The following is a 25,431-nucleotide window of genomic DNA, read 5'->3' on the forward strand; positions in this document are numbered from 1 at the left end:
TTTGACTGCTGTTCTTTGAGTTTCTAAATGGAGCAGTGTTTTTATAAATGATCTTGTCTCTTACAGTGAAAACATACTCTGCATTCTGCTTTTACTCAAAAATGTATTCAGCTGTTTCTGCTTTCCTGCTCTGGGTTCCACCTGTGATTATATTATCAATGATTTGCCTTTGACAAACTCCAAAATGAGTTTTGATTATGGCCTACCTTCAGCGGCAAGAATTAAAGCTCCATGCTCTGAAGTTTCTAGAATTGTGTTTATATGCTTTTGCTGTGTCATGCTATATGATTATACAGTGTATGCTGGTACAGTTTACAATTTAAATTTAATTTATCATGCAATGTCTGCAGCACTTCCCACATACCTTTCGCTGTGGTTCTTTTTCGGAATCAGTTGATCATTATTCACTTGTAAGCTGATTGCTACTTTAGCTTGCAATTTCTTTTATGGAGCTCCTCAGGATTACTTTGTGGTCTATCTCTGCTGAGTACTTCCCACAGGTCATCTCTACATAGAAGCATTTCCACTTTTAACTACCATGGCTATTAAAGGCTGTTGTTATGTTTGCTATGTATTATTTAAACTTGATGTTGGCAGCCAATCACCAGGTGGTAAGCTTATTTATATTTCTTCAAAGATGTATAGATTGAGATTGCAATACGGCCGTGAACTGGGCCTATAACCTGTTAGAAAAGTGATCTGTAAATTCAAGTTCTTTGTAAATGAGGACAGATGACATACTAGGGGAATAAGGATACAAATATGTATTCGGTGTACACAGAATAACTATACCAGCGTGAAACAAAAGCAACAAGGACCATAACACAACCAGTAGAAAACAGCGGGTCACAGGTAACACATGAACTTCCACTGCCCAACAATTTTCACTCCATGCAATAATCAGATATATGGTTATATGTATCTATTAACACTTTAGGTGCTGCGTAATAACCTCTGCCATTAATAGCTCCAACAAGAGGCTCTGTACTGTAATGCTGACAGCTTTTTCATAAGAAGATGGGTAGGATGAGTGAAATGACCATGGAGAGGAGCTATGATGGACAGGAGTGGGAGGTAAGGATCCAATAAGACATAGGAAATAAAATGAGCCAGCTACCCACTAGGGCAGGACCTGTGAAGGCTACAGGGAAATATTTATTTCATTTTTAAAATCTATTTTTATAGCTAATATATACATTTATTTTCCACTGGGCATCTGGAGAAAGAGCTCTTAATAATATATATGGCACATAGTGTTAGTATTCAGCATGGGTCTAACAAATAATTATTTTCCTGACAAATTAAAATAGTATAATGATTTTTTTGTGGAACCAAAAATAAATAACTTTTTCATTTTAAGGCTGATTAAATTGTGCTAAATCAGTGTCACTGATGTATTAATTTATTTCTTTCCCAGTTCCCTAGCAATGTCTCTTTCAATTTTATATGCTACATATTCTAAGTCTAGAAATTCTTGAAAATAAAACCAGTGACATATCTTTCACTAGAGCCCCGTCCAGACTGCCTCTCTCTCTTGCCTTATAAGACATATAAGCCTATATATTCTTTTCAAGATCCATCCACAGCAGTTTAGCAAAATAATAATAATATACTGGTGAGTGACAGGCTGATAAAATGTATACATAAATACATTTATAAAAATAGAGGGGGAAATGAGCAGAGCAAAGTATAGAGAAATCCAGTAGGAAAACCTGCTACAGTCCACATGGGCGCTTCGACTTGGAAGAAGATTTATCGCCCAACAATGACCCAAAGCATAAAGTAAAAGTGAGTGGCTTACCACCAAAAATATTAATGTCATGAAGTGACCTAGTCAGAGCCCATATCTCAAACCAATTGAGCAGCCGTTGCACTATTTATAAATTGCTTTGCACCAAAGATCACCATCCATCCAGATGGAGATTGAGCAATTTAGCCAAGAAGAAATGGGCTAGAATTTCAGTGTCTAGTTATGAAAAACTGATAGGCGCTTACCCAAATAGACTCTGAGCTATGATTGCTGCTGAATGTGGTTCTACCAAGTACTCGGGGGGGGGGTTAAATACTAATGAAATTACTGTTATCAGTTTCTTTGTTCAGAATTTATTGCCACAAATGGTTGGATTTAATATTTCTTGGCACATTATAGAGTACTTTGTGTTAATTAGTGGGGATAAATTTCAAATCACTCCATTAAGGTTCCATGTTGTAACACTGCATAATGTAAAAAAGTCCAAGGGGTATATTTACTAAACTGCGGTTTTGAAAAAGTGAAAATGTTGCCTATAGCAACCAATCAGATTCTAGTTATCATTTATTTAGTACATTCTACAAAATGACAGCTAGAATCTGATTGGTTGCTATAGGAAACATCTACACTTTTACCAACCCCCAGTTTAGTCAATATATCAACAAGTCCTTGCAAACTGTAGCTTAGTATTGGGAAGTCAGTGTAAATCAGTACACCCTTACTAGATATATAGTACCTGCCCTTTATTCCTTAAGAGCAATTTATATGTATATTGAAGCATCTATGGGTAAAAATAATATTTCTTTTCTATCAGGAACTTACCAGAGTCAGTTTGGAAATTGAAATGGAATCCAAGAGGGCTATCGTGTACATAATTAATTTGAACAAATGGTTGGGTAAAAAAATTTTGCCCACATTATCGAGTAATTTGTTTTAATTATTGGGAATACATTTCAAATAAATCAGAACAAAATGTGGAAAAGTCCAAGTGGGCTGAATTCCTTTTATAGTCACTGTAAATACATTATGGGCCTGATGCATAGTTGGATGTCCGCCTGTTTGTGTAGCATAAATTCCACAAATTTGCATACCCACAAAACAAGCCTCTTGCGTATGCAGATTTGCTCGCATTTGACACTCGTTTATGCGAGAAGGAGAGCTATACCTGCTGTATTCGAGGTGTTTTTTTTATTTTAAATATTTTTTATTCCAACTAAATAGCGAATGTGTATTTCCCTAGCAAAACAAACGTTTAAAAAGTACATAAATGTATACATTAAAATCTTCTATCACACAAGTTCATCTGTTTAGTTACTATAGAAAGTGGAAGTCACTGAATGAAAAAAAAATCACATTGAAGAAAGTTCTTAAATGAATGATATGAAGTCATGTGCGTGAGAATTTGTTTATTCAGTTTCTGCATCAAGAGTTTTGTGTATTTTCTCTTTCACAATAAGGCTCATTTTATGAGTGTGCATAAATACTCCCTCACATTGCAAACACTGTTTTGTAAAGTCATGTGCCTATTTTTACGTCAATGCATCTAATTTTACAGGCAGCAAAAAATTTGCACTAATGATGGTGGTGTCTATGGGGTTGGAGAAGGTTGCATCTTCTCATGGAAAAAGCTAGATGGATGACGTGCTCTTTTCATGAATAAATGTTTAGACATATTTATTTCATTTTTCATATAAATATATTTTTAAAACTAATATATCTATTTATTTTTCACATTAGTGGATCTCAAAGCCCTTCCCTTTCAGCCAGCCGGACATTAAATGAGTAGCTTTTTTTGTTTAGTAAACATGCCTCCTTCCACTCAATCAGCCCCACAATTTGATTGATAGCATTCATATTTAATAAATATGCTTATTTCTCCCCTATACAGTCTTGACATTAAATTAATAACACCCATGTTTAATAATTAGCCCTTCTTCCCCCTACCCAGCCCAACATTAAATTAATAGTGCTTACATTTAATAATTAAGCCTTCTTTCTCAAAACCTGCCCCAACATTAAATAGCATTTCAATTTATTATGTAGATCTATTTTTCCCCACCATTCCTGACAGTAAATTAATATCATTTCCATTCAATAAAGCAACATATTCCCACCTGCCACTAGCAGCACCAACAATAAGTTAATAACATTCCCATTTAATAAACAGACATATCCCCGCCCACCAGCCTCGACAAGTTGGAGACCATTGCGCCCTGGGTGGTCACACCCCCCCCACACTGCACTCCTTATGGCCCTGATACTGGCAAACTGGTAAGTTAACTGTTACCGCTCTGGTCCAGTACCACCATGGCAAATGAGTATTGCTCAGATATCTCACAATTATTTTTTTTTTTATAAATTGTGGCAATAACGGATTTTTTTGTCACAGCAATAATTGTCGATAAAAAATGACTTATTGCCACTAAGGAGCTCTTAATAATAAATAGGCCATATATTTTTAGTATTCAGCATGTGGCAAACAAAAAATTATTCTTCTGATGAATTTAAATAGAAGAATTTTTTGTGGAATCAAAAATAAATAACCTTTTAATGTTAAGGCTGATTAAATTGTCCTAAATCAGTCTCACTGATATATTGATTTATTTGTTTGCCAGCACTTTAGCAATGTCCTTTTCAATTTAATGTGCTATATATTAAACCTTGTAAATTTCTTCTTGGATTGCAGTAAAATTAGTTGTTCCCCATAAACCAGTGTTATATATCTTCCACTTGAACCCAGTCCTGTCTGTCTCTCTTGTGATTTATGATAAATCTTTATTTCTCTATTTTTTGTCAAGATCTAATTACAGCAGATAATATGTTGGTGAGTGACGGGTAGAGAGCCGAGAAACTTCTACATAAATATATACATTATATCTCCTATCACACAAGTTCACCTGCTTGGTTACTATAGAAAGTGAAATCCACTGAATGACAAAAATGACATTGAAGAATTTCCTTAAATGATTTAATATGAGAACAGTCATGATTGAGATTTTGCTTATTCAGTTCCTGCATCAATAGTTTTGTGTTTTGATTCTTTTTCGATGAGGTTCATTTATGAATATGCAAAAATTTCACCCTCAGAGTACAAATACTGTTTTGTAATATCATGTGCCTATTTTTACGCATCCATTTATGCAGGCAGCGGATACATCTGCGCGTAAAGATGGCGATGATTGTAGGGTTGGGAAAGATTGTATCTTCTGGGGGAAGAATCTGGGCAAATGAGGACATTGCTACATGTGGGCTAGATGCACTTATGCACCTCATATTGAGCCTGCACTCAACATTTAGATTTTGCTTTACAAGATGAAATACTGTGTGTAAAGCAGCAATCCCATGGCAAAATTAGGTGTATTTTTTAACATATATAATTGTGGCAGGCTATAAGAAGCTTCTTAATTCCCATTGTTCCTTGGTTTGTTTTCAAGGATACTTTTAATGATTTATAATTCTGAAGGATCTGCACAGTGCCATGTGACTACCATGGGAGCCACAGTCACATGGCACATGATGTAGTGGCCCGGGAGGCTTTGGAGCACCCTTCTGAGCTCTTTCTGCATTGCGAAATCCTTCCCCTCTTCCTTCACATGAGAGGCTAAAGTGCGGGTTTGAAAAAGTGGAGATGTTGCCTATAGCAACCAATCAGATTCTAGCTTTCATTTATTTTGTGCATTCTACAAAATGACAACTAGAATCTGATTGGTTGCTATAGGCAACATCTCCACTTTTTCAAACCCACAGTTTAGTAAATATACCCCCTAGTCTATGGGGTGTATTTACCAAAGGGAGAAAAGTCCTAAATCTGGAGAAAAGTGGAGTTTTTGGCAGATTTAGGGCTTCTCTCTATCTAACAAAGTCTTCTGGCCAGTGAAGACTATCACCAGATAGTGCCGATGCCTCCGGCGAAGCTTCCCCAAAGCATGGGGAAATCTATTTCACAAGGACAGTGGCTCCCCACCAGAAAAAATGCTTGATTTAAATAAAGCATTTTTTTTTTAGTTAAATTAATTATTATTTATATTTCTATTTTTCCCTTTTTTAAACTTTATTATTTTTTATTTTGGTGAAAGTGAAACTGGAAGCCCAGCAAACATTACTAAATAGCCAACTGTTTGGAAGCCATACTTGTCTGCTCTCTAAAGAGATTTTAAAAAGGAGAAAATTATAAGAATGCTAAGAAAAATGATGCATGCTTGAAAGGTACTTAACTTGCTACTTAAAGAAGATAAACCGTCTATGTGGGATTATTAGTTTAGATTGGTTGAAAAGATTGAAATTGATGGACCTGTGTCTTTTTTCAACCTTACTATGTAATTATATGAGAGTGCACATTTAGGGATGATGTGCAAGGTTCAGTGGTGTTGGTAATCATGAGCTGCCCTATATTTTTCAATAGGATATTTCTGTTCCTTACAGGTGCATATGATACAAGTTAGCACATTTATATGAACCGAACAAATTGAGCACAGCTTAGATCCGCATTCACATTCATAGGAAAATTATATATATACTAATCAATATAAGGAGCTGAATGGAAAACATACTATAAGCACCGCACACTTACATTTTAAGAAACATTTAATTATACTATATAAACAATAAATATTTATGTTATCAGAAAACTATAAGCAGATCCAACATGAGGCTGAGTATATTACTACTACTGAATTATCCATTGAAATGATGGATTGAATCACACTGTTATAAACTTAATAGAGTTTTGAGCAATATATATAGGATATTTAGAAAAGTCCTCTTACTGCAAAACAGCAATGTGTTCTATGTGCCTTCCATACAACATTGTTTCCAACTGGATTAAGATGCAACACAGGATACAGCTCCATACATACAGTGTGTGTATGTGTGTGTGTATGTGTGTATATATATATATATATATATATATATATATGTGTGTGTAAAGACAGTTGTCAGCGCTTATCCTTAACACTGCATATCTGTGTGCAGCTAGCAAAATGAAAACATGGGGTATTAGTTCATATTTTGATCAAAACATTTAAACCTGCATCCCAGCGTCAAGAGCACCTCATTAAATGCAGGTCCTACAATGACCTGTATGCTTTAAACACCATTAAATTGCAGTTTGAATCAGCTGCACTACCCTCCCAGATATAGAGGTTTACATCTAGCAAGGGCTGGTTTGTGAGCCACAGCCAAATCCACTATTTGTGTACCAACCCCGGATAGTCCTAAACCACACCTCTGTATGAACTCTTTTGGCTTATTGCTTGACTGTGTACCAGACCCGCCTGCCGTTGACCATCTTTATCCGGAATTAACGGTCACTTTTCCTCGCACCCCATAGAAGTGCAAGCAAAAGTAAGCTTTACCTTTTACAGTATTATCGGTAAAAATGTGTTTTTGGAAACATCACAGCCAATTGAATCTGCCCCATAAAGTCCCATCAGAATGCACAGAAAAAAAAGAATTAAATACATTAACACCTGTTAATAATATAATCAGTAATGAATATATTTTTTTTTAAAAAAGTTGCTGTTTCTTTCAATTTTTTTTAATATGAAATACATTTATCAGGATGTTATTAGTGTCTACTGTACATAAATTGCATGTTTACAGTTGCTCTTGATTGCAGCAAACACATGTTCTAGCATGCATATGTGACTGTCATCACCATTAATCAGCACTTACAGCTGCCTTGTAGCTGGTGCAAGTGATACACCTAAATATCACATACCTGAGAGATGCCCAGAGCTTGTGCTCAACCTTGGCACTCCCTTACTGTACATTGACTACATGCATATGCCCCTTCCTTCCCCCCATTCTACACTTGAAATCATAAGCTTTAGGAAGTGTCCTATATGTTCGAAGATGAATTACATACACTTGCATTCACTTGTGTATAGTCTATTTTTGAGCATACGCAGAGCACTGGGGTCATGAGTTCAATTCCCAACCATGGCCTTATCTGTGAGGAGTTTGCATGGTTCTCCCTGGGTTTTTTCCGGGTGCTCCGGTTTCCTCCCACAATCCAAAAACATACTGGTAGGTTAATTGGCTGCTAACAACTGTGTGTATGTTAGGGAATTTAGACTGTAAGCCCCAATGGGGCAGGGACTGATGTGAGTGAGATATCTGTACAACGTTGCGGAATTAGTGGCGCTATATAAACAAATGGAGATGATGATGATATATATTTATACACACACACAAGGTAACTGTTAGATTGTGATCCTGTGACTCATGTGTTTTAGATATCTCTAAATTAACCATTGCATTGCATTGATAGTTTAAAAATATGACTGATCTTTCTCCTGTTAAAAACCAGTTTTCCCTCTAAACCTGCACTGGGTAGCAGCGACACTGGCCCATAACCACTATTATAAGCGGTGCAGATGCAACCATTTTCAGGGCTGGACAAGTACAGCCACTGGGTAAAGTTTGAATTCTTGTCAACAGAGGGTGTGTGCACCGAGAATGGCACCTGATTGGACAGATGTCGCAAAGATCAGATCATGTGCCGCTTACATTGTACACCTATTATTGACAATAGATTGAATTTGTTGTAGTTAGCTATGCTCTTCCAATGCCTCTGTGGCTTAGAAAATGTATTTATGGAGGTTTCTGCAGCAAATATGATGTAAGGAGAGGTTAAGGAAAAACAAATTTTTGATATTGGTTTATTTTAAAGCCACCAATGTACTTCCAAATGTATAAATATAAATTTGAGAGAAAATAAATGCTACTCTTGAAAAAAATAAATAAAAATGTTTTCCTTCCTGCAGGACAACTCACGCTAAAGCCAAAGCAGAAGGAGCAGAACAGGCAGCGCAGGCAGCAAACAATGAATCCAGTATTTCAAGAACTATGGCAAGAGAGCTCTCTCCCGACTTTTACCAGCCAGGTACATGTGATGAGTTACGACAATAAACTAGTGACCTACCGAATATCATGGTGCAAACAGGTCAACTGTGCTGACCCCATTGCAGGCAATCATTAGCTTTTCATTTACATTGGTTTGCTATGTCATGTTGATTAAAGCACATGTCTAAAGGGAAACTACAGATTGTAAGAGTGCTGTGCACTTTCTATATTAATGATTAAACCTTTAGATATTCATGCGTGCAAAACTGTTAAAAGAATGTTGTATTTGTAACCCTTAAAAATATGCTGCTGCTGATCCGCAGCCATTTTTAAGAATGCCGTCGATTTATTCACTAAGAACCAATGACATAGACTGCATGAATATTGGTTCAACCTGGAAAATGTCTGCCTCCACTTTTTGCCTTAGTAATGTTGTGAACCTGACTAGTTCAGTGTGTAAACTTTATTGGGGTGTCAGGATGTAGTGTTTTTTAATAGAATTTGTCTTGATAGACTCTAATACCCACATGAACTCTCCATACCCGGCACATGGGGACTCCTACTCTGCATCTGCCCACGTCACCACCCTAAATCTCATGAGGCCTGCGCCTTCGCACCTTCATTGCTCTCCTGGTGACCTCGACTGACTTCACCAGGGGAGGGGGTGCAGCTATAAGGCTGTGGCTTTATAATGTTACTGGTTCCTATTGAAGTAATGGGCTGCTCTCCCCACTATACATAAGCAGCAGGTAAACTTTAATAACATATATTATTATTATTTTTTATTCATATGTTAGTGTTAGAAAATTAGATACTTGTACAAAATAATTAAACTATGATAAATATATTTATTATTTGGAAGTGTACAAACGTTTATCAAAAAAGGGATCAGCAAATTGACTCTTAATTGTATGTGGACCCGATTTTTGATAAGCATACACCCTCATCAGTGCCTAATTTCCTTGGAAAAGTGGGTGTAATTTCATTATTTACTTATGTGGCTTCATTTTTTAAGTAGCATTGTTTAGGTGGTGGAATGGTGTTCTGTTTGGATCAGGGATGTTTCCTAAAATGCCCTGATTTTAAAATCAGTAGTTTTACATCAGTAATTTTGAGAGGTACAGTTAAGAACCTGTGAGGATGCTGTTGCGGTTACAATCTACATTGATAATCTATCTCTTTAGTCAGTATTTTTTCTTAAGTAACTTCTTATTTTCCAGCAATTTTTTTTCTCATATGTACAAAGAATATGTTTTATTTATCCTTTGCTTTTATCATGTCTGTCTTTTTTGTGCACCAAATGGATGTTTTAATTCATATCTTAGCACCTTTATGATTGATCGCACAAACACTGCATGTTCTCTACAACATGTTTCTTTCCAAGCTTCAGCTAAAAGGGTGAATGTGCTTTTTATAAGACATTACATATATCTGTCACTGGTCTTGTTCACAGCTGTAATTTTGTCCGGAGAGACATGTACTGTACATTTTGCTGTGCTGCAGACCTAAAACTCTGTATAAAATAAGACACGATGCGTGTAATCAGAGCCTGGTCATGGAGACGGCTAAGACTGCCATACTGAAGTGGAAGTGAAGCTAGTGTTGATTGAATCAGGAGTATCACTTTTCCAGAATTCACATCATCTGATTCACGTTATTCTAATTTCAAATCATGCAGCTTTTGTGCATTCTACACACTGGCATTATTAAACAAAGCCTGCTGTTCTGATTACCCTATGAGTCATTACAGTTAGATATCTCTGTCACTTATACTAATTGTGCTTTAGTAGTTGCTTCCTTATGACTTAGAGAGAGTTGACATTATCAGGGATGAGCCTAATATTGGTCACTGGAAGATATGGCTTGACATTGCTGGGTTTAGCTTAGGCACAGTAAAATTGTGCCTAAAATCAGAAAAGGCTGAGAGGGAGTTATTTATTTGCTTAAAACATACACTATATGGCCAAAAGTATTTGGCCACACCTGTTAATTATTGAATTGAAGTGTTTCAATCAGACCCGTTGCCAGAGGTGTATAAAATCAAGCACCTAGCCATGCAGTCTCCATATGCAAACATTTGTGATGCAAAATAAAAAAAATTAAATTCCATCTCTGCTGGATATTCCATGGTCAATTGTAAGTGATATTATTAGATAGTGGAAGCGTTTAGGAACAGCAACTCAGCCATGAAGCGGAAGACAATGTAAAATCACAGACCAGGGTCAATGACTGCTAAGGCGCATGGTACGTAAAAGTCTTCAATGCTCTGCTGATTCCATAGCTGAAAAGTTCCGAACTTCCACTGGCATTAATGTAAGCACAAAAACCGTGCAGCGGATGCTTAATGGAATGGGTTTCCATGGCCAAGCAGCTGCATACAAGCCTCACATCAACAAGACCAATGCCAAGTGTCGGACAGAGTGATGTAAAGCCCACGGACACTGGACTGTGAAGCAGTGGAAACATATTCTGTGGAGTGACGAATCACGCTTCTCTGTTTGGCAGTTAGATGGGCGAGTCTGGGTTTGGTGGATGTTGGGAGAACGTTACCTGCTTCACTGCATTATGCCAACTGTGAAGTTTGGTGGAGGAGGGATAATGGTATGGGGCTGTTTTTTAGAGTTTGGACTAGGTCCCTTATCTCTAGTGAAGGGCAATCTTAATGCTTCAGCATAACAAGTCATTTTGGACAATTCTATGCTTCCAACTTTGTGACAACAATTTGGGGAAGGCCCTTTTCTATTCCAACATGACTCTGCCCCAGTGCACAAAGCAAAGACTACAAAGACATGGTTTGATGAGTTTGGTGTGGAAGAACTTGACTGGCCCACCCAGAGCCAGGACCTCAACCCCATTGAACACCTTTGGGATGAACTGGAACGGAGATTGTGAACCAGGCCTTCTCATCCAACATCAGAGTCTGATCTCATAAATGCTCTACGGAATGAATGGGCGCAAATTCCTACAGAAACACTCCAAGATCTTGTGGAAAGCCTTCCAAGAAGAGTGGAAGCTGTCATGGCTGCAAAAGGGGCACCAACTCCATATTAAAGTATATGTATTTGAATACAATGTCATTACAGTCCCTGTTGGTGTAATGGTCAAGCGTACAAATACTTTTGTCCCTATAGTGCATATGTATTTGGGGTCATTCCATGTCAGTTCACCCAGCCATGACACCTACTGACTCAGATGTTCATGAAACTTGGTACACTTGTTACTACCACATATCTACTAACCCATTTAAAATTTATCTTCTCTAGGCCTTATAGTTTCTGAGATATAGGGGGTCAAAGTTATGTAAAATTGCTCAGAAATGCCACTCCTGATTCTCCGTTTTTAGTGTGATATGTCTCACAAAAAATTCACATCTCAGTGTCTAATCCACATATCACTTTGAAATTTTTATCCTTTGCCAATCACAAATGAGGATCCCAGAAAAAAAAGTTGTAGCAATCTTGCCAGACTCTTAGAGTCATTAAAAAATCATTTAGTTCAACAGTCAAGTATTTTTGAGACGAAAATATTCTTGTGTTCAGTAGGCATTATCAACCTGAGTCAGAGAAGTTAACATGTCCTTTTTTGAAAATAATTGATCCTTAAAGTATATTTTAAAAGGCTATGAAAGGTATTACATACTACCTACATGGCAAGTCATGTAAATTCGACAAAGTTTGGGCCCCATGTTATTTACAAGAAAGCTGTATATCCTCCTCGACTCTCCCTCCCACTACTGGCGCATAGCCCTTGGGTAGCCTCCGGATCCCCCAGGCTGAGTGAGTAAGAGCCTTGTCTGTGTTGAAGATTGATTTCTAAATGCATAGGTTGATTGTCCCCGGATATGTTGCATATATTTTCATTAGTAATATCACTGTTGAAATTTGTGCCTTTCCTACCCCCCCCACTTTCTCCCCCTCTACCTCCTTTCCCCATCCCTGATCCATCTCCCTCTCCCCCTCCCCCACTAGTATAAAACATAAAAATAAAAGGAGACATCTTGTTTACTCATATTCTTTTGATCAATATGATGTTTGTATTTCTCGTGCTGTTTCCTTTTTTAAATAGAGATTTATTTATTTTTTAAAAAAAGGCTATGAAATAAAAACAATGGGATTTTGATTGACTGTATGAGTTTTAAATGTTTAATTAAAATTTTCTCTATGAAAACGAAAAGTAATTAGTTATAATTTTGCACACAAGGTGTTTCTCTTTTGAAATTTTATTAAATTCCTCATAAAAATTACCCCTATAAGGCCCAATTGCCCCTCTTAAATTGGAATACCCAAGCATTAAAATAGGCTTCTCGAAATTCTGTATGCTGTGTCTAAAATGGTGCGTGTTGGCAGGGTCCTCTGGAACACATTCTGCATGTGTTTGTACAATTCATCAAAATATAAGTCTTCTGCTTTATGCCTGTCATATAGAAGAGACCTACCAGAACCTAATTATCTAGTCTGTTCAAAAGATAACAGAGACTGCATGCTACGACGCTGCTCTCTGTCCATCAAGTGAAAAATTAAAAAGCAATCTACTTGAGAAATTTGAAGACTGTGACTCTGAAGATGAAGTTTTTACAGTCAGTCGGTATCTACTGACAGAACAGAGATGGTGAGATGCACTGCCACAATTGATGAATATTTAGAAACTTTGATCGAGAAAATAGTATGAATTATGCCAGATTATGTATAATAAGATTTCTGCTTATCAGGCTGTTTAATTTCAGACATTTATGGAAAACACAGAAATTTATTTTAAAAAAGTTATTTTACAACATTAGAATTAAACACAAAATAACCATGGGAAAAAATTTAAAACATTCTAGTATAATGCTATATTCTGATACAGAACACCTTCACTCTAAAACAGATAGCAGAGGACTGACTTACCACAGCACAGGCTCAGCAAGAATGAACCTGTTATTGCAGGTTGAAAGATGCCCCAACCTGCCTTCAGTAACATCACCTTTTGAGAATTCTGACAGCTACTATTGTTTCAGACATTACAGAAAAGCAATCAAGAGGGGCAAGTGGGCCTTATAAGTAGAGATGGTCACTGACCCCCGTGTTTTGGTTTTGGATTCGGTTTTGGATCTGGATTACCGTCGTGTTTTGGTTTTGCAAAACCGCCATTGCGTGTTTTGGTTTTGGTTTTGTTTGGTTTTGTTTTGCTATTTTTTTGGAAAATCCATGTTTTTGGGCCTAAATTAACCCAATTTAGTGCTCCAACTGTTTTAGAGACAAGTAATCTAATTGTTGAGGTAATAAATCATCCAAAAAAACAGTTTAATTCTTCGTTGGTAGGCCTATTCTACACACAAAACAGATTGTCTTCCTCTCCATCTATGCATATTGGCAATGCAGCCATCGTCTTTGAATGTATATTACACCCTACACTTATAGTTAAATATGTAAAGAAATGGAAAAAGCCAGTTTGGTTTCTGTCTCTCAAGGCCCCCCTCCACTTGTATAAAATACCAAAAAATTCAGCCATTATAGACTGTACAATATTAATTGACATGGAGAAAGCCAGTTTGGTTTCTGTCTCTCTAGGCCCCCCTCCACTTGTATAAAATACAAAAAAATTCAGCCATTATAGACTGTACAATATTAATTGACATGGAGAAAGACAGTTTGGTTTCTGTCTCTCTAGGCCCCCCTCCACTTGTATAAAATACAAAAAAATTCAGCCATTATAGACTGTACAATATTAATTGACATGGAAAAAGCCAGTTTGGTTTCTGTCTCTCTAGGCTCCCCTCCACTTGTATAAAATACCCAAAAATTCAGCCATTATAGACTGTACAATATTATGAAAAATGGACAAAGCCAGTTTAGGGTCACTCTGTCTATGACACCTTACCCTTAAGGATAAATTGCCCTAACAGCAGCCTTTCAAGATGGTATGTGATATGGAAATGCCACAAGTCCCTTTCCTCTTTGGGGGTAGATTGCACCCTACACTTACATAGAAAGTTTTAAAAAGATGTTATCGGCATCATCTTCAGCTTAATCCTCACCCTCATCAGTGTGTACGTCATCATCACAGACTATCAATTCATCGCCGCTTGAATCCGCCATTAGAGAACAGTCAGTGCTTGGATGTCTTGGATGGTGAAGGCCTTCCTCGTGGAAGATGTAGTTCATTTTTATAAACATCATTTTCTCCACATTTTTGGGAAGTAACCTTCTACGGCGATCACTGACTAAGTTCCCTGCTGTGCTGAACACTCGTTCAGAGTACACACTGGAGGGTGGGCAGCTTAGGTATTGCAAAGCAAGTTTGTACATGGGTTTCCAAATGGCCTGCTTTTCTTCCCAGTAAGGAAAGAGACTGTCTGACATTTCCATATCAACTACCTCTTGAAAGTAATCCTCCACCATCCTTTGCATGTTTATACTCATATTGGATGGAGTTATGGGCAAAGTGACACATTTTTTTGAAAAATCCTTCAAACCAGCCCAGATGTTAAATTGTTCTGGTGTGCCCCCTGTGTCTTCCCTGCTTCTTTTTTGGAAATTTAATTTTTTACGAGCAACAGCTTGAGAAAGTGAAGGAGGACACGTCGTCAAGCCGAGGCCCAGTTCAGCGGCCAACTTGCTGAGCAATAGCTCCTTGCAAAAGTTCACATCTCGCTCATTTACAAGTAAAGACTCAATGTAGGTTTTAAACCTTGGATCAAGCACAGTGGCCAAAACGAACTGATCCGAGTTCAAGATCTTAATAACTCGAGGATCATTGTGAAGCGAATTAAGTACTTGATCGACAAGGCCAACATACTTTGCTGAATTGCTTGCTTTCAGCTCCTCCTTCATTTTCTCAAGCTGCTTTTCCAATAGTCTAATTGAAGGAATGACTTGGCTCAAACTAGCAGAGTCTGCACTGACCTCACATGTCACAACTTCAAATGGTTTCAGCACCTTGCACAGCACTGAAAGGATTCCCCACTGTGCAAGAGTGAAATACATCCCCCCTCCTTTCCCAATGTCATGACTTGTGCAATATGCTTGGATGGCTTTGCGCTGTTCCTCCATCCTCTGAAGCATGTACAGGGTGGAATTCCACCGAGTTACCACCTCTTGCTTAAGTTGGTGGCAGGGCAAGTTAAACTGCTCTTGGAGCTGCTGTAATCTCCTACATGCTGTGGCTGAATGCCTGAAATGGCCTGAAATTTTACGGGCCACCGAAAGCATCTCCTGCACCTCACGGTTATTTCGTAGGAAGCTCTGCACCACCAAGTTGATGGTGTGAGCAAAACAGGGAATATGTTGGAAATCACCCAGCTGTAATGCTCGCACTATATTGTTGGCGTTATCTGAAATGACATACCCTGGGGAGAGTCCGAGTGGTATAAGCCATGCATCAATCACATCTCTCAGTTTGCGTAACAAATTGTCAGCCGTATGCCTGTTAGTGAAGCCGGTGATACAAAGAGTGGCCTGCCTGTGACAAATGTTACGTAGTGGTGTACATGCTGCTGCTGTTCCTGCTGGTGAAGGTGAATGACCAACCCAGTGGGCTGTCACTGTCATATAGTCTTTGGTTTGGCCACTTCCACTTGTCCACATATCTGTGGTTAAGTGAACAGTGGGCAGAATGGCATTTTTCAGCGCAATCTCTACATTTTTACACACTTTTTGGTATAGTTGTATAGTTGTGGAATAGCTTTACGGGAGAAATGGTGTCGCGATGGAATTCTGTAATGCGGACACAAAACCTCAATTAACTGTGAAAAACCAGCTGCGTTTATTGGGGAGATTGGACGCAGATCTAACACTAACATTGCAGCCATGGCGTCTGTGATTCGCTTGGCGACTGGGTGACTGCTGTCATATTTGCTTCCCCTCGCAAATGATTGTTTCACAGTTAATTGCTGAAATGTAGGACTGCTCATTTTATTAACCTGCCTCTGGGATGACGATTCACCCCCAGCAGCAGCAACAGCAGCAGCAGGACTAACGCTTTCTTCAGAGGAATCAATAATAGTGCCGGAGTCATCCAGCCTTAAGTGGGATGCCGGGCTAACTCCGAGCGCTACTGAGGATATTGATGAGGATGGTGTGGTGGGTGTATTTTGTAGCCGTCGGTATGTCGGTGAGCGGAGGGTCTTAGCTGATGAGGGAGTGCTTGTATTCTTTTGGGAAGAACTTTCAGCTTTTCCCAACACTTTGCCATGAACTCTCGTTAAATGGCGTAACATAGACGAGGTTCCAAGATGGTTAAGGTCCCTCCCTCGACTGACTGTGGCTTGACATACACTACAAATGGCTATACAATTGTTGTCTGGATTTGGGTAGAAATAATTCCACACATAAGAAGTGGATTTTTTTGTTTTATGCCCAGGCATGACAATGGCCTTTTTCTTGTCACGTGCCAGAACTGCTGCCACTGGTGCAGGACTTACACAAACAACCTCATCCTCATCAACATCCTAATTAGCGCCCTCGTCGCCTACACAAATCTCCCCCTCATCCTCTTCTAATTCCAAAGTGGCATCCTCAATTTGGGTATCACCGGCTACACTCGGGCTATTAAGGCACACATCAGCAGAATGCTCACGATTAGACATCCCACTGTTGGATGGACTCTCCACAGGGATTGTTGTCATTTGTGAATCAGAGCAAATATTCTCCTGTAAGGCCTCACTGTTATCTTGCAGCTCGGCTTTGACGCGTAACAGTAGTTGTGCACCAATTGTAGGCTGGGTAACTTTTTGGGATCTGCCACTAATAGCCAAAGGTGAAGGCCTCATTCTCTCTTTGCCACTGCGTGTGTAGAATGGCATGCTTGCAATTTTTTTTTTATCGTCACTTAACTTTTGCTCAGTTACACTTCTTTTTCGCTTCAATACAGTAAATTTTTTTATGGTTTTTGTTTTTTGCACTAATTTGAAAACACTCTGTTGTTTGACATCGCCTTGGCCAGATGACGTACTGGGAACACTAACATCAGGACTGGTGACAGAACCTGGTTGCTCATTCAGATCATATGTGGACTGCTTTGAATCCATTCTGAGCGCAAACCACTGGGGAGTGCTAAAAATTATTTAGTAGATACTGCTGACAGTTATGACTTTTGACAGCCAGAAATATTAATGCACAATTAGGGAGGACACCCCAAAAGCACTGAGGAGTGCTAAAAATTATTTAGTAGATACTGCTGACAGATATGACTTTTGACAGCCAGAAATATTAATGCACAATTAGGGAGGACACCCCAAAAGCACTGAGGAGTGCTAAAAATTATTTAATAGATACTGCTGACAGATATGACTTTTGACAGCCAGAAATATTAATGCACAATTAGGGAGGACACCCCAAAAGCACTGAGGAGTGCTAAAAATTATTTAGTAGATACTGCTGACAGATATGACTTTTGACAGCCAGAAATATTAATGCACAATTAGGGAGGACACCCCAAAAGCACTGAGGAGTGCTAAAAATTATTTAGTAGATACTGCTGACAGATATGACTTTTGACAGCCAGAAATATTAATGCACAATTAGGGAGGACACCCCAAAAGCACTGAGGAGTGCTAAAAATTATTTAGTAGATACTGCTGACAGATATGACTTTTGACAGCCAGAAATATTAATGCACAATTAGGGAGGACACCCCAAAAGCACTGAGGAGTGCTAAAAATTATTTAGTAGATACTGCTGACAGATATGACTTTTGACAGCCAGAAATATTAATGCACAATTAGGGAGGACACCTCAAAAGCACTGAGGAGTGCTAAAAATTATTTAGTAGATACTGCTGACAGATATGACTTTTGACAGCCAGAAATATTAATGCACAATTAGGGAGGACACCCCAAAAGCACTGAGGAGTGCTAAAAATTATTTAGTAGATACTGCTGACAGATATGACTTTTGACAGCCAGAAATATTTATGCACAATTATGGGGGACACCCCAAAAGCGCTGGGGAGTGCCAAATATGAAGAAAAAATAATAAACCTCTATCCTCCTCTATGCACTAGCGATTTTGGTTAGAGCAATTGCAAGAACAATATTGTATTCTCTGTCCCTGCTCTATTTAGCCTATGACTACACCCTGCTCTCTCCCTCTGTCAAATGGCGATGGATTGCTGTGGAGGCGTGTATTTATAAAGTTGAAGTATCGCGAGAACCGAGCCCCGAGATCCGACGACGTCACAATGAACGTTCGGCCTCGATTTGGATTCGGAACGGGCGGGAGAGTACCGAGCTGCTCAGCTCGGTACTCGGATACCCAAAGTTCGGGTGGGTTCGGTTCTCGGAGAACCGGACCCGCCCCTCTCTACTTATAAGGGTAATTTTTATCATGAATTTAATGGTGGTGTTTAAAATTCCAAAAGGGAATCACCTCTTCATTTTTAAAGAAATTTTTTTAATTAAACATTAAAAACACATACAGGCAATCAAAATCCCATTATTTTTATTTCATAGCCTTTTAAAGTTTACTTTACGGATCAATTCTTTTTAAAACAGGGACATGTTAACAAAGGGACATATCCTCTGCCTCACGTTGATAATGTTTATTGAACCAAGAATATTTTCATCTCAGAAAATGATTTATTGTTGAACTAAATGATTTTTTAATGACTCTCAGAGGCAAGATTGATAAAACGTTTTTTTTTTCTGAAATCCACATATTGTAATTGACAAGGGACAAAAATTTCAAAGTGATGTGTGGATTATGCACTGAGATGTGATTTTTTTTATGAGATATATCACACTAAAACCTGAGACTCAAGAGTGGCATTTCTGAGCAATTTTACATAATTATAACCCCCTATATCTCAAACTATGAGGCCTAGAGAAGATACATATTACATGGGTTGGTAGATATGTGGTAGTATCAAGTGTACCAAGTTTCATGAAAGTTGGTGGGTGTCATGGTTGGGTGAACTGACATGGAATGACCCTTTGTTCTCTTTCTTTGGAAAAATGTTTAACTGAGGTCTGGTAAATGAACCAATGGAAAGGAGAATTCACTTGAAGATCATGATTTTCAGAGGATGAGATTATCTGAGGGTTGCACTACTTTATAATCTTCTGAGACAAGAGACTCATGGCTATGAAATGCTTTGTAGGTAAAAGCCGTAGGGCAGGGTTGTCCAACCCACGGCCCGCGGGCCACATGCGGCCCAGCACGCCTGTAAATGTAGCCCAGAAGGAGTTTTGGTTGTGGCAAGGGGGTAGCACTGTTAATGGAAAAAAAAAATCCTGCAAAAAAAAAGAAAAGAAAATACCTACCTTGCGGTCACGTCAGCTGGTACTCCGGCTCCCTCCCTTGTCTCCTCCGTGCGGTGCTCGCAGTGTATGTCGGGCATGATGTCATCACGCCCAACATCCATTGCAGAGCGCAGCACAGAGGAGTCACCCACGTGAGAAGAACAATCAGCAGCACAGAATTGGAGAAAAGAAGAGAAGAGGACATGAGAACAAGCCGATTAAAAGGTAAATTAAGGGGGATTTTTTTTATTATTTCAAGGGACGCTGACCAGTGAATAAAAGTCACCTGGTCCTGGAGCATCATGGACCTTATCTCCCTGCTACATACTTCTACTTGTAATACTTATGGGGCATTATATATTATTCTCTTTGGCCCATTATAAGTTGTTATCCCTTAACTAACATAGTGGTGTAATTAGCAAAACAGGTCACAATTTGGGGTCACAGTGATGTATATGTCAGGTACCGCAGGCCTGGTCAGGGCACCCTGATATACAATGCCTGGCTTAAATACACTTTATTGATATTGCATTGGCCCCTTTTGGTGTCTCGTGTTTTGTGTTTTGGATTCGGATTTGCTTGAGGTTTTGGGTTCAGATTTGTTTCGCAAAACACTTGACGAAAGGTTTTGGTTCGGATTTAAGGTTTTGGATTCGGATTTTTTTGGAAAAAAACATAAAAAGTGTTAAAAACAAGTTTTTTGGTTTATTTTCACTCCTACGCTATTATTAACCTCAATAACATTCAATAACAATCATTTCCACTAATTCCCAGTCTATTCTGAACACCTCACACCTCACAATATTGTTTTTAGTCCAAAACGTTTCACCGAGGTAGCTTTCTGGACTGCATAGTGCAGTGGTCCCGGTACACAATTTGGTACCGGTGCCACAATACCTCCGCCTTCAAATGGTCTGAATTCCACTGCACAGCTGCCTGCTCCTACATCCTCTGCAGCATATACAGGGTGTAGTTCAAGCGTGTCAATACCTCTTGTTTTTGACGATGACAGGTCATTTTCATTAATTTATGATTTGGCAGCAACAGTCAACGTTGTTTAATATCTGATACGCCTCTATCTGGACTGCATAGTGGAGTGGCCCCGGTACCCAATTTGGTACCGGGGCCACAATACCTCCTCCAACTTTCAAGTGTAGTGTTTATAATTTATAAAAACTACAGTAGTTATAGCACGTCAATACCTCTTGTTTTAGACGACCATGGTACAGAGCATTCATCATTGAGATCCCATCAAGTATGTGAAAGACAGACAGGGTCGAAGTGTTATTTGTTGACTTTGTTAACACAAAAATTGTCGCTGTTGCAAATATTCGTGCAATGAAGAGTGACTTTTTCTATTAAAGGCTCAAGCTTTCAAGTGTAGTGTTTCTAACTTATAAACACCACAGTAGTTCAAGCACGTCAATACCTCTTGTTTTTGATTATGACAGGGCATTTTACTTTTGGTTTAATTTGTTGAATTTGTTTTAATTTTGTTTTACTTTGTGCTCATGGCAAACGACTGTTGAATGGTCACATAATTGCAATAAAAGAGTTGCAAGATAGAATTGTCCTTGGGCCCTCCCACCCACCCTTATATTGTTGAAATAGGACATGCACACTTTAACAAACCAATCATTTCAGCGACAGGGCCTACCAAACTGTGCCTGAAATGATTGGTTTGTTTGGGCTCCCACACCAAAAAAGCTATTCATCTCTCCCTGTACAAAATAAACAGGCTCTACTGAGGCAAGATGTCGTCCTCATCCTCAACCTCTGATTCCTCTCCCCCTTCAGTGTGTACTTCCTCCTCCTCACACATTATCAATTCGTCCCCGCTGGACTCCACAACCACAGGTCCCTCTGTAGTCTCTGGAGGGCAGTGCTGTACTTCATTGAGGAATTGATTATTCATTTTTATGAACATCATTTTTTCAACGTTCTGAGGAAGCAACCTCCTTCGCCGCTCACTGACCAGGTTCCCCGCTGCACTAAAAACTCTTTCAGAGTACACACTGGAGGGGGGACAACTCAGGTAAAATAAAGCCAGTTTGTACAGGGGCTTCCAAACTGGCTTTTTTTCCTGCCAGTAACAATATGGACTGTCTGACATGTCTATTTGGATGGTGTCAGCAAAATAATCCTCCACCATTTTTTCTGAATCAGTGAACTTTGTAATAGCAGTACCACTGGACTTATACTGCTGAATCAGTGAACTTTGTAATATATCAGTACCACTGGACTTATACTGCTGAATCAGTGAACTTTGTAATATATCAGTACCACTGGACTTATACTGCTGAATCAGTGAACTTTGTAATATATCAGTACCACTGGACTTATACTGCTGAATCAGTGAACTTTGTAATATATCAATACCACTGGACTTATACTGCTGAATCAGTGAATTTTGTAATATAGCAGTACCAATGGACTTATACTGCAGGATTGTTTTAGGATATTTTTTTTTTTATAATTACTTTTTTTGTAATTTTTTTTAATTTGGGAATAATGGGGAAATAACAATGCCCTTAGAAGGACAGAGCACAGGACACAGCACCACTGGACTGAACAGGACACAGCACAGGACCCAGCAGCACCACTGAACTCAGAAGGACAGAGCACAGGACACAGCACCACTGGACTGAACAGGACACAGCACAGGACCCAGCAGCACCACTGAACTCAGAAGGACAGAGCACAGGACACAGCACCACTGGACTGAGCAGAACACAGCACAGCAGAGAACTGAACAGCACAGCACAGCACAGAACTGAACAGCACAGCACGAGATATAGCAGGACAGAGGACCACCTAACACAACCTCCCTCTCTGCCCTGATCAATGCCCGAGTGAAGATGGCGGCGACTAGCGGGGAATTTATAGGATCCGAGTATCGCAAGATCCGACAGCGGGATTATGACTCGGAGCCTCGCTTTCAGTTTTGCAATTGGCGGGAATACCCGGATCTGTCTCGGATCCGGCTCGGATCCGCAACGTTCGGGTGGGCTCGGATTTCAGAAATCTGAGTGCGCTCATCTCTAATAATAACTAGAGAGGATTTTTTGAACAGGACGATTGAAAGGTAAGTATAGGGGGATTTGAAAAAAAAAGTGATTATATATATATATATATATATATATATATATATATATATATATATATATATATATATATATATATATCACTTTTTTTTTTTCTCATATATATATATATATGTTAACTATGTTTTCTATGGTTTTTTGGATGATCAGCTATCGTTATTGTTAGTGTATCTTATGAGCGGCCCAAACCAACTCGTCGTCTTCCAATGTGGCCCAGGGAAGCTAAAAGGTTGGACACCCCTGCCTTAGGGGTAAATGTATTATGCTTCGATTTCTGCAACTTGCCGATATTCTGCAAGTTTTGCCCTTAAAGACATTGCCGTTTTAAACATGCCGAATTTAGGCAAGTTGCAGAAATCTGAGCATAGTACATTTACCCCTTAGGGTGTTAAGGTAACATGATAAGGGTTCCAGTGATGTCAATTCAGACCTAGGTTAAGGGTAGCATTATTCAATGGACATCAGAGAAAAAAATGCTAATATTTAACAATTTACTTGAAACCACAGGTTGTAACCTCAATTTCAAATATGTTGAGCTTGAGGTAGCGTCCAGTAGAAATAGCAGAGAGGCAGTTGGACACATGGAAGAGGAAAGAGGTCAGGGGAGGAAATATAACTTAGAGTGACATTAGTGTAAAGTTGCTATTGGAGGCCAAAGGAGCCGATAAGTTGACCAAGACAGGTGGTGTAAAGATAGTAAACTAATGAACCAATAATAGTGCTTTGGGGGATATATAGAGGGAGAAAAAGGAGCACCAGAGGAAGAGTCACTGAAGGAGTGATCAGAGAAGTAGGGGGTAAACCAGGAAAGGACTGTGCTGTAAAGGCCAAGCAGTGAAGAGCTGGAGAAGTGGCCATTCCGCATAGCCAAAAGTAAATCATTACATTGTTGAGGGCAGTTTTGTTGAAGTGGAGAGGGTGGAATGGGACAAGGAGAGAGTAAACTGTAAGCAAGTATTTGGGTTATCAGCGGAGATTTTGAAATCCATGAGGATGAGGAAAGGTTAGTTGAAGGAAAGGAAGTGGGGAGAGCCAGATGTTGAGGAAGTAGGGGCCCAGGAGTGGGGGGCAAGTAGATGACTGAAACATGGAGGTGAAAGGGGAGACTTATGATTTAAGTCTCAAAGTAAAAGGGGAGGGAGGGCACTGTGGGAATAATGCTGAAGGTACAGTTAGGAGATAAGAGGATGTCTACATCACCTCCTTGGGGACCATCAGGGAAGGGAGAGTGCATAAAGGATAAACCGCCAAAGGAGAGAGCAGCAGGGGAGACAGTGTCAGAAGGTGGGATCCAGGTTTCAGTGAGGGCAAGGAGGTTGAAGGAGCGAGAGAGGTAAAAGTCATGGATGGGAGAAAGCTTGTTACAGACAGATATGGCATCTCAGATTGCACAGGTAAAGGGGAAGACATTAAGAGGAGGGATGGGAATAAGGTTGTAGGGGTTGGAGGAGCATGGAGGGAAAGAAGGATTGTGGTGGGAGGTTGACCACGGGTGGATGGTGGGAATTCAGCGGGGTGCAGGAATGGGGGATGCAGAATCCACAGCTGGGAGAGAAGCTGATAGAGTGTGTTAGAGCAGTGATTGGGAGGATGAATTGGAGGAATAGTGGTAGGTAGGGTTATGAGGGTGGAGTGAAGCCTGGATGCAGGGAAAAAGAGTATGTGGCTAAGGGAAGGGGAGTATGGTATGATTTGGCTAAAAGTTTTGGAGTGCAGAGGTTTGGGAAAATGACATGGAAAATTATGAAGTCCACAGGGAGGAAGGGAGGAGCAAAGAGAACATGGAACAAGGGATAAGGTGGAATGGTCTGAGAAACCGGCGGTATATAAATAGCGAATGGAGGAAGAAAGTTGTACTATTGGATACAAGGGTTGAGGGAAAAGAGGTGTTGGAGAGAGGAGAAAATGTTGGGATAGAAAAGGAAAAGAGGTTGGTGGAAGGCATGCATATGTAACGTCTGATGAAAGAAGAGTAAGGAAAAGAGAGAGGCGAGGGCACACCTGTCTTGGGGAGTAATTATGGGATATAGAGCTTATCAGCATTACAGAGACATGCTATGGTATGCTTTATCCCCAAACAACTACCCAACACTTCACCACACTAGTTAAGGAAATCAGGAAAGAAGTGGAATATAGAGATAGAAGAGTCTTTATTGCAGTATTTGGCTCATATTACTCACCATTGTTCCCCAGTTTTACTGAAGTGAAGAGGTATTGTTGTGCCTTACTGGGCAATAGTGGAATCATATTTTCGGGTCCCATAGTGCAAAATAACAGAACCTCTGGCAATAGACAAATTATTGAAAAAGTAGAAACCCCAATTTTGAATTGTGCAATAAGGCTGACAACATTTAATCCAGCAGAATTATAGTTAGAGATGTGTGAAATTAGAACAAAATGTAATGCAAATTGAGTTTCATTGCAGAGGTGAGAAATTCTGACGCTAAGGCCTTTAAGTTCCGCTATTGCTTTACCATTTAATAAAATGCCATTATGTGCTGTATTTGTAAAAT

The 25,431-nt window shown here is 39.2% G+C and overlaps 1 protein-coding gene across 1 annotated transcript in view; it reads left to right on the forward strand.

Annotated features, from left to right (window-relative positions):
* The window catches only part of JPH2 (junctophilin 2), a 99,532-nt gene that overhangs the window by 68,649 nt on the left and 5,452 nt on the right, over positions 1-25,431 (forward strand). The window contains exon 3 of the mRNA XM_075176830.1: positions 8,518-8,636. Within this exon, the coding sequence (XP_075032931.1) occupies positions 8,518-8,636 (119 nt within the window). The remainder of the gene's footprint in view (positions 1-8,517; positions 8,637-25,431) is intronic.

The sequence above is a fragment of the Mixophyes fleayi genome, chromosome 6 (assembly GCF_038048845.1).
Source record: "Mixophyes fleayi isolate aMixFle1 chromosome 6, aMixFle1.hap1, whole genome shotgun sequence".
Taxonomy (NCBI): Eukaryota; Metazoa; Chordata; class Amphibia; order Anura; family Limnodynastidae; genus Mixophyes; species Mixophyes fleayi.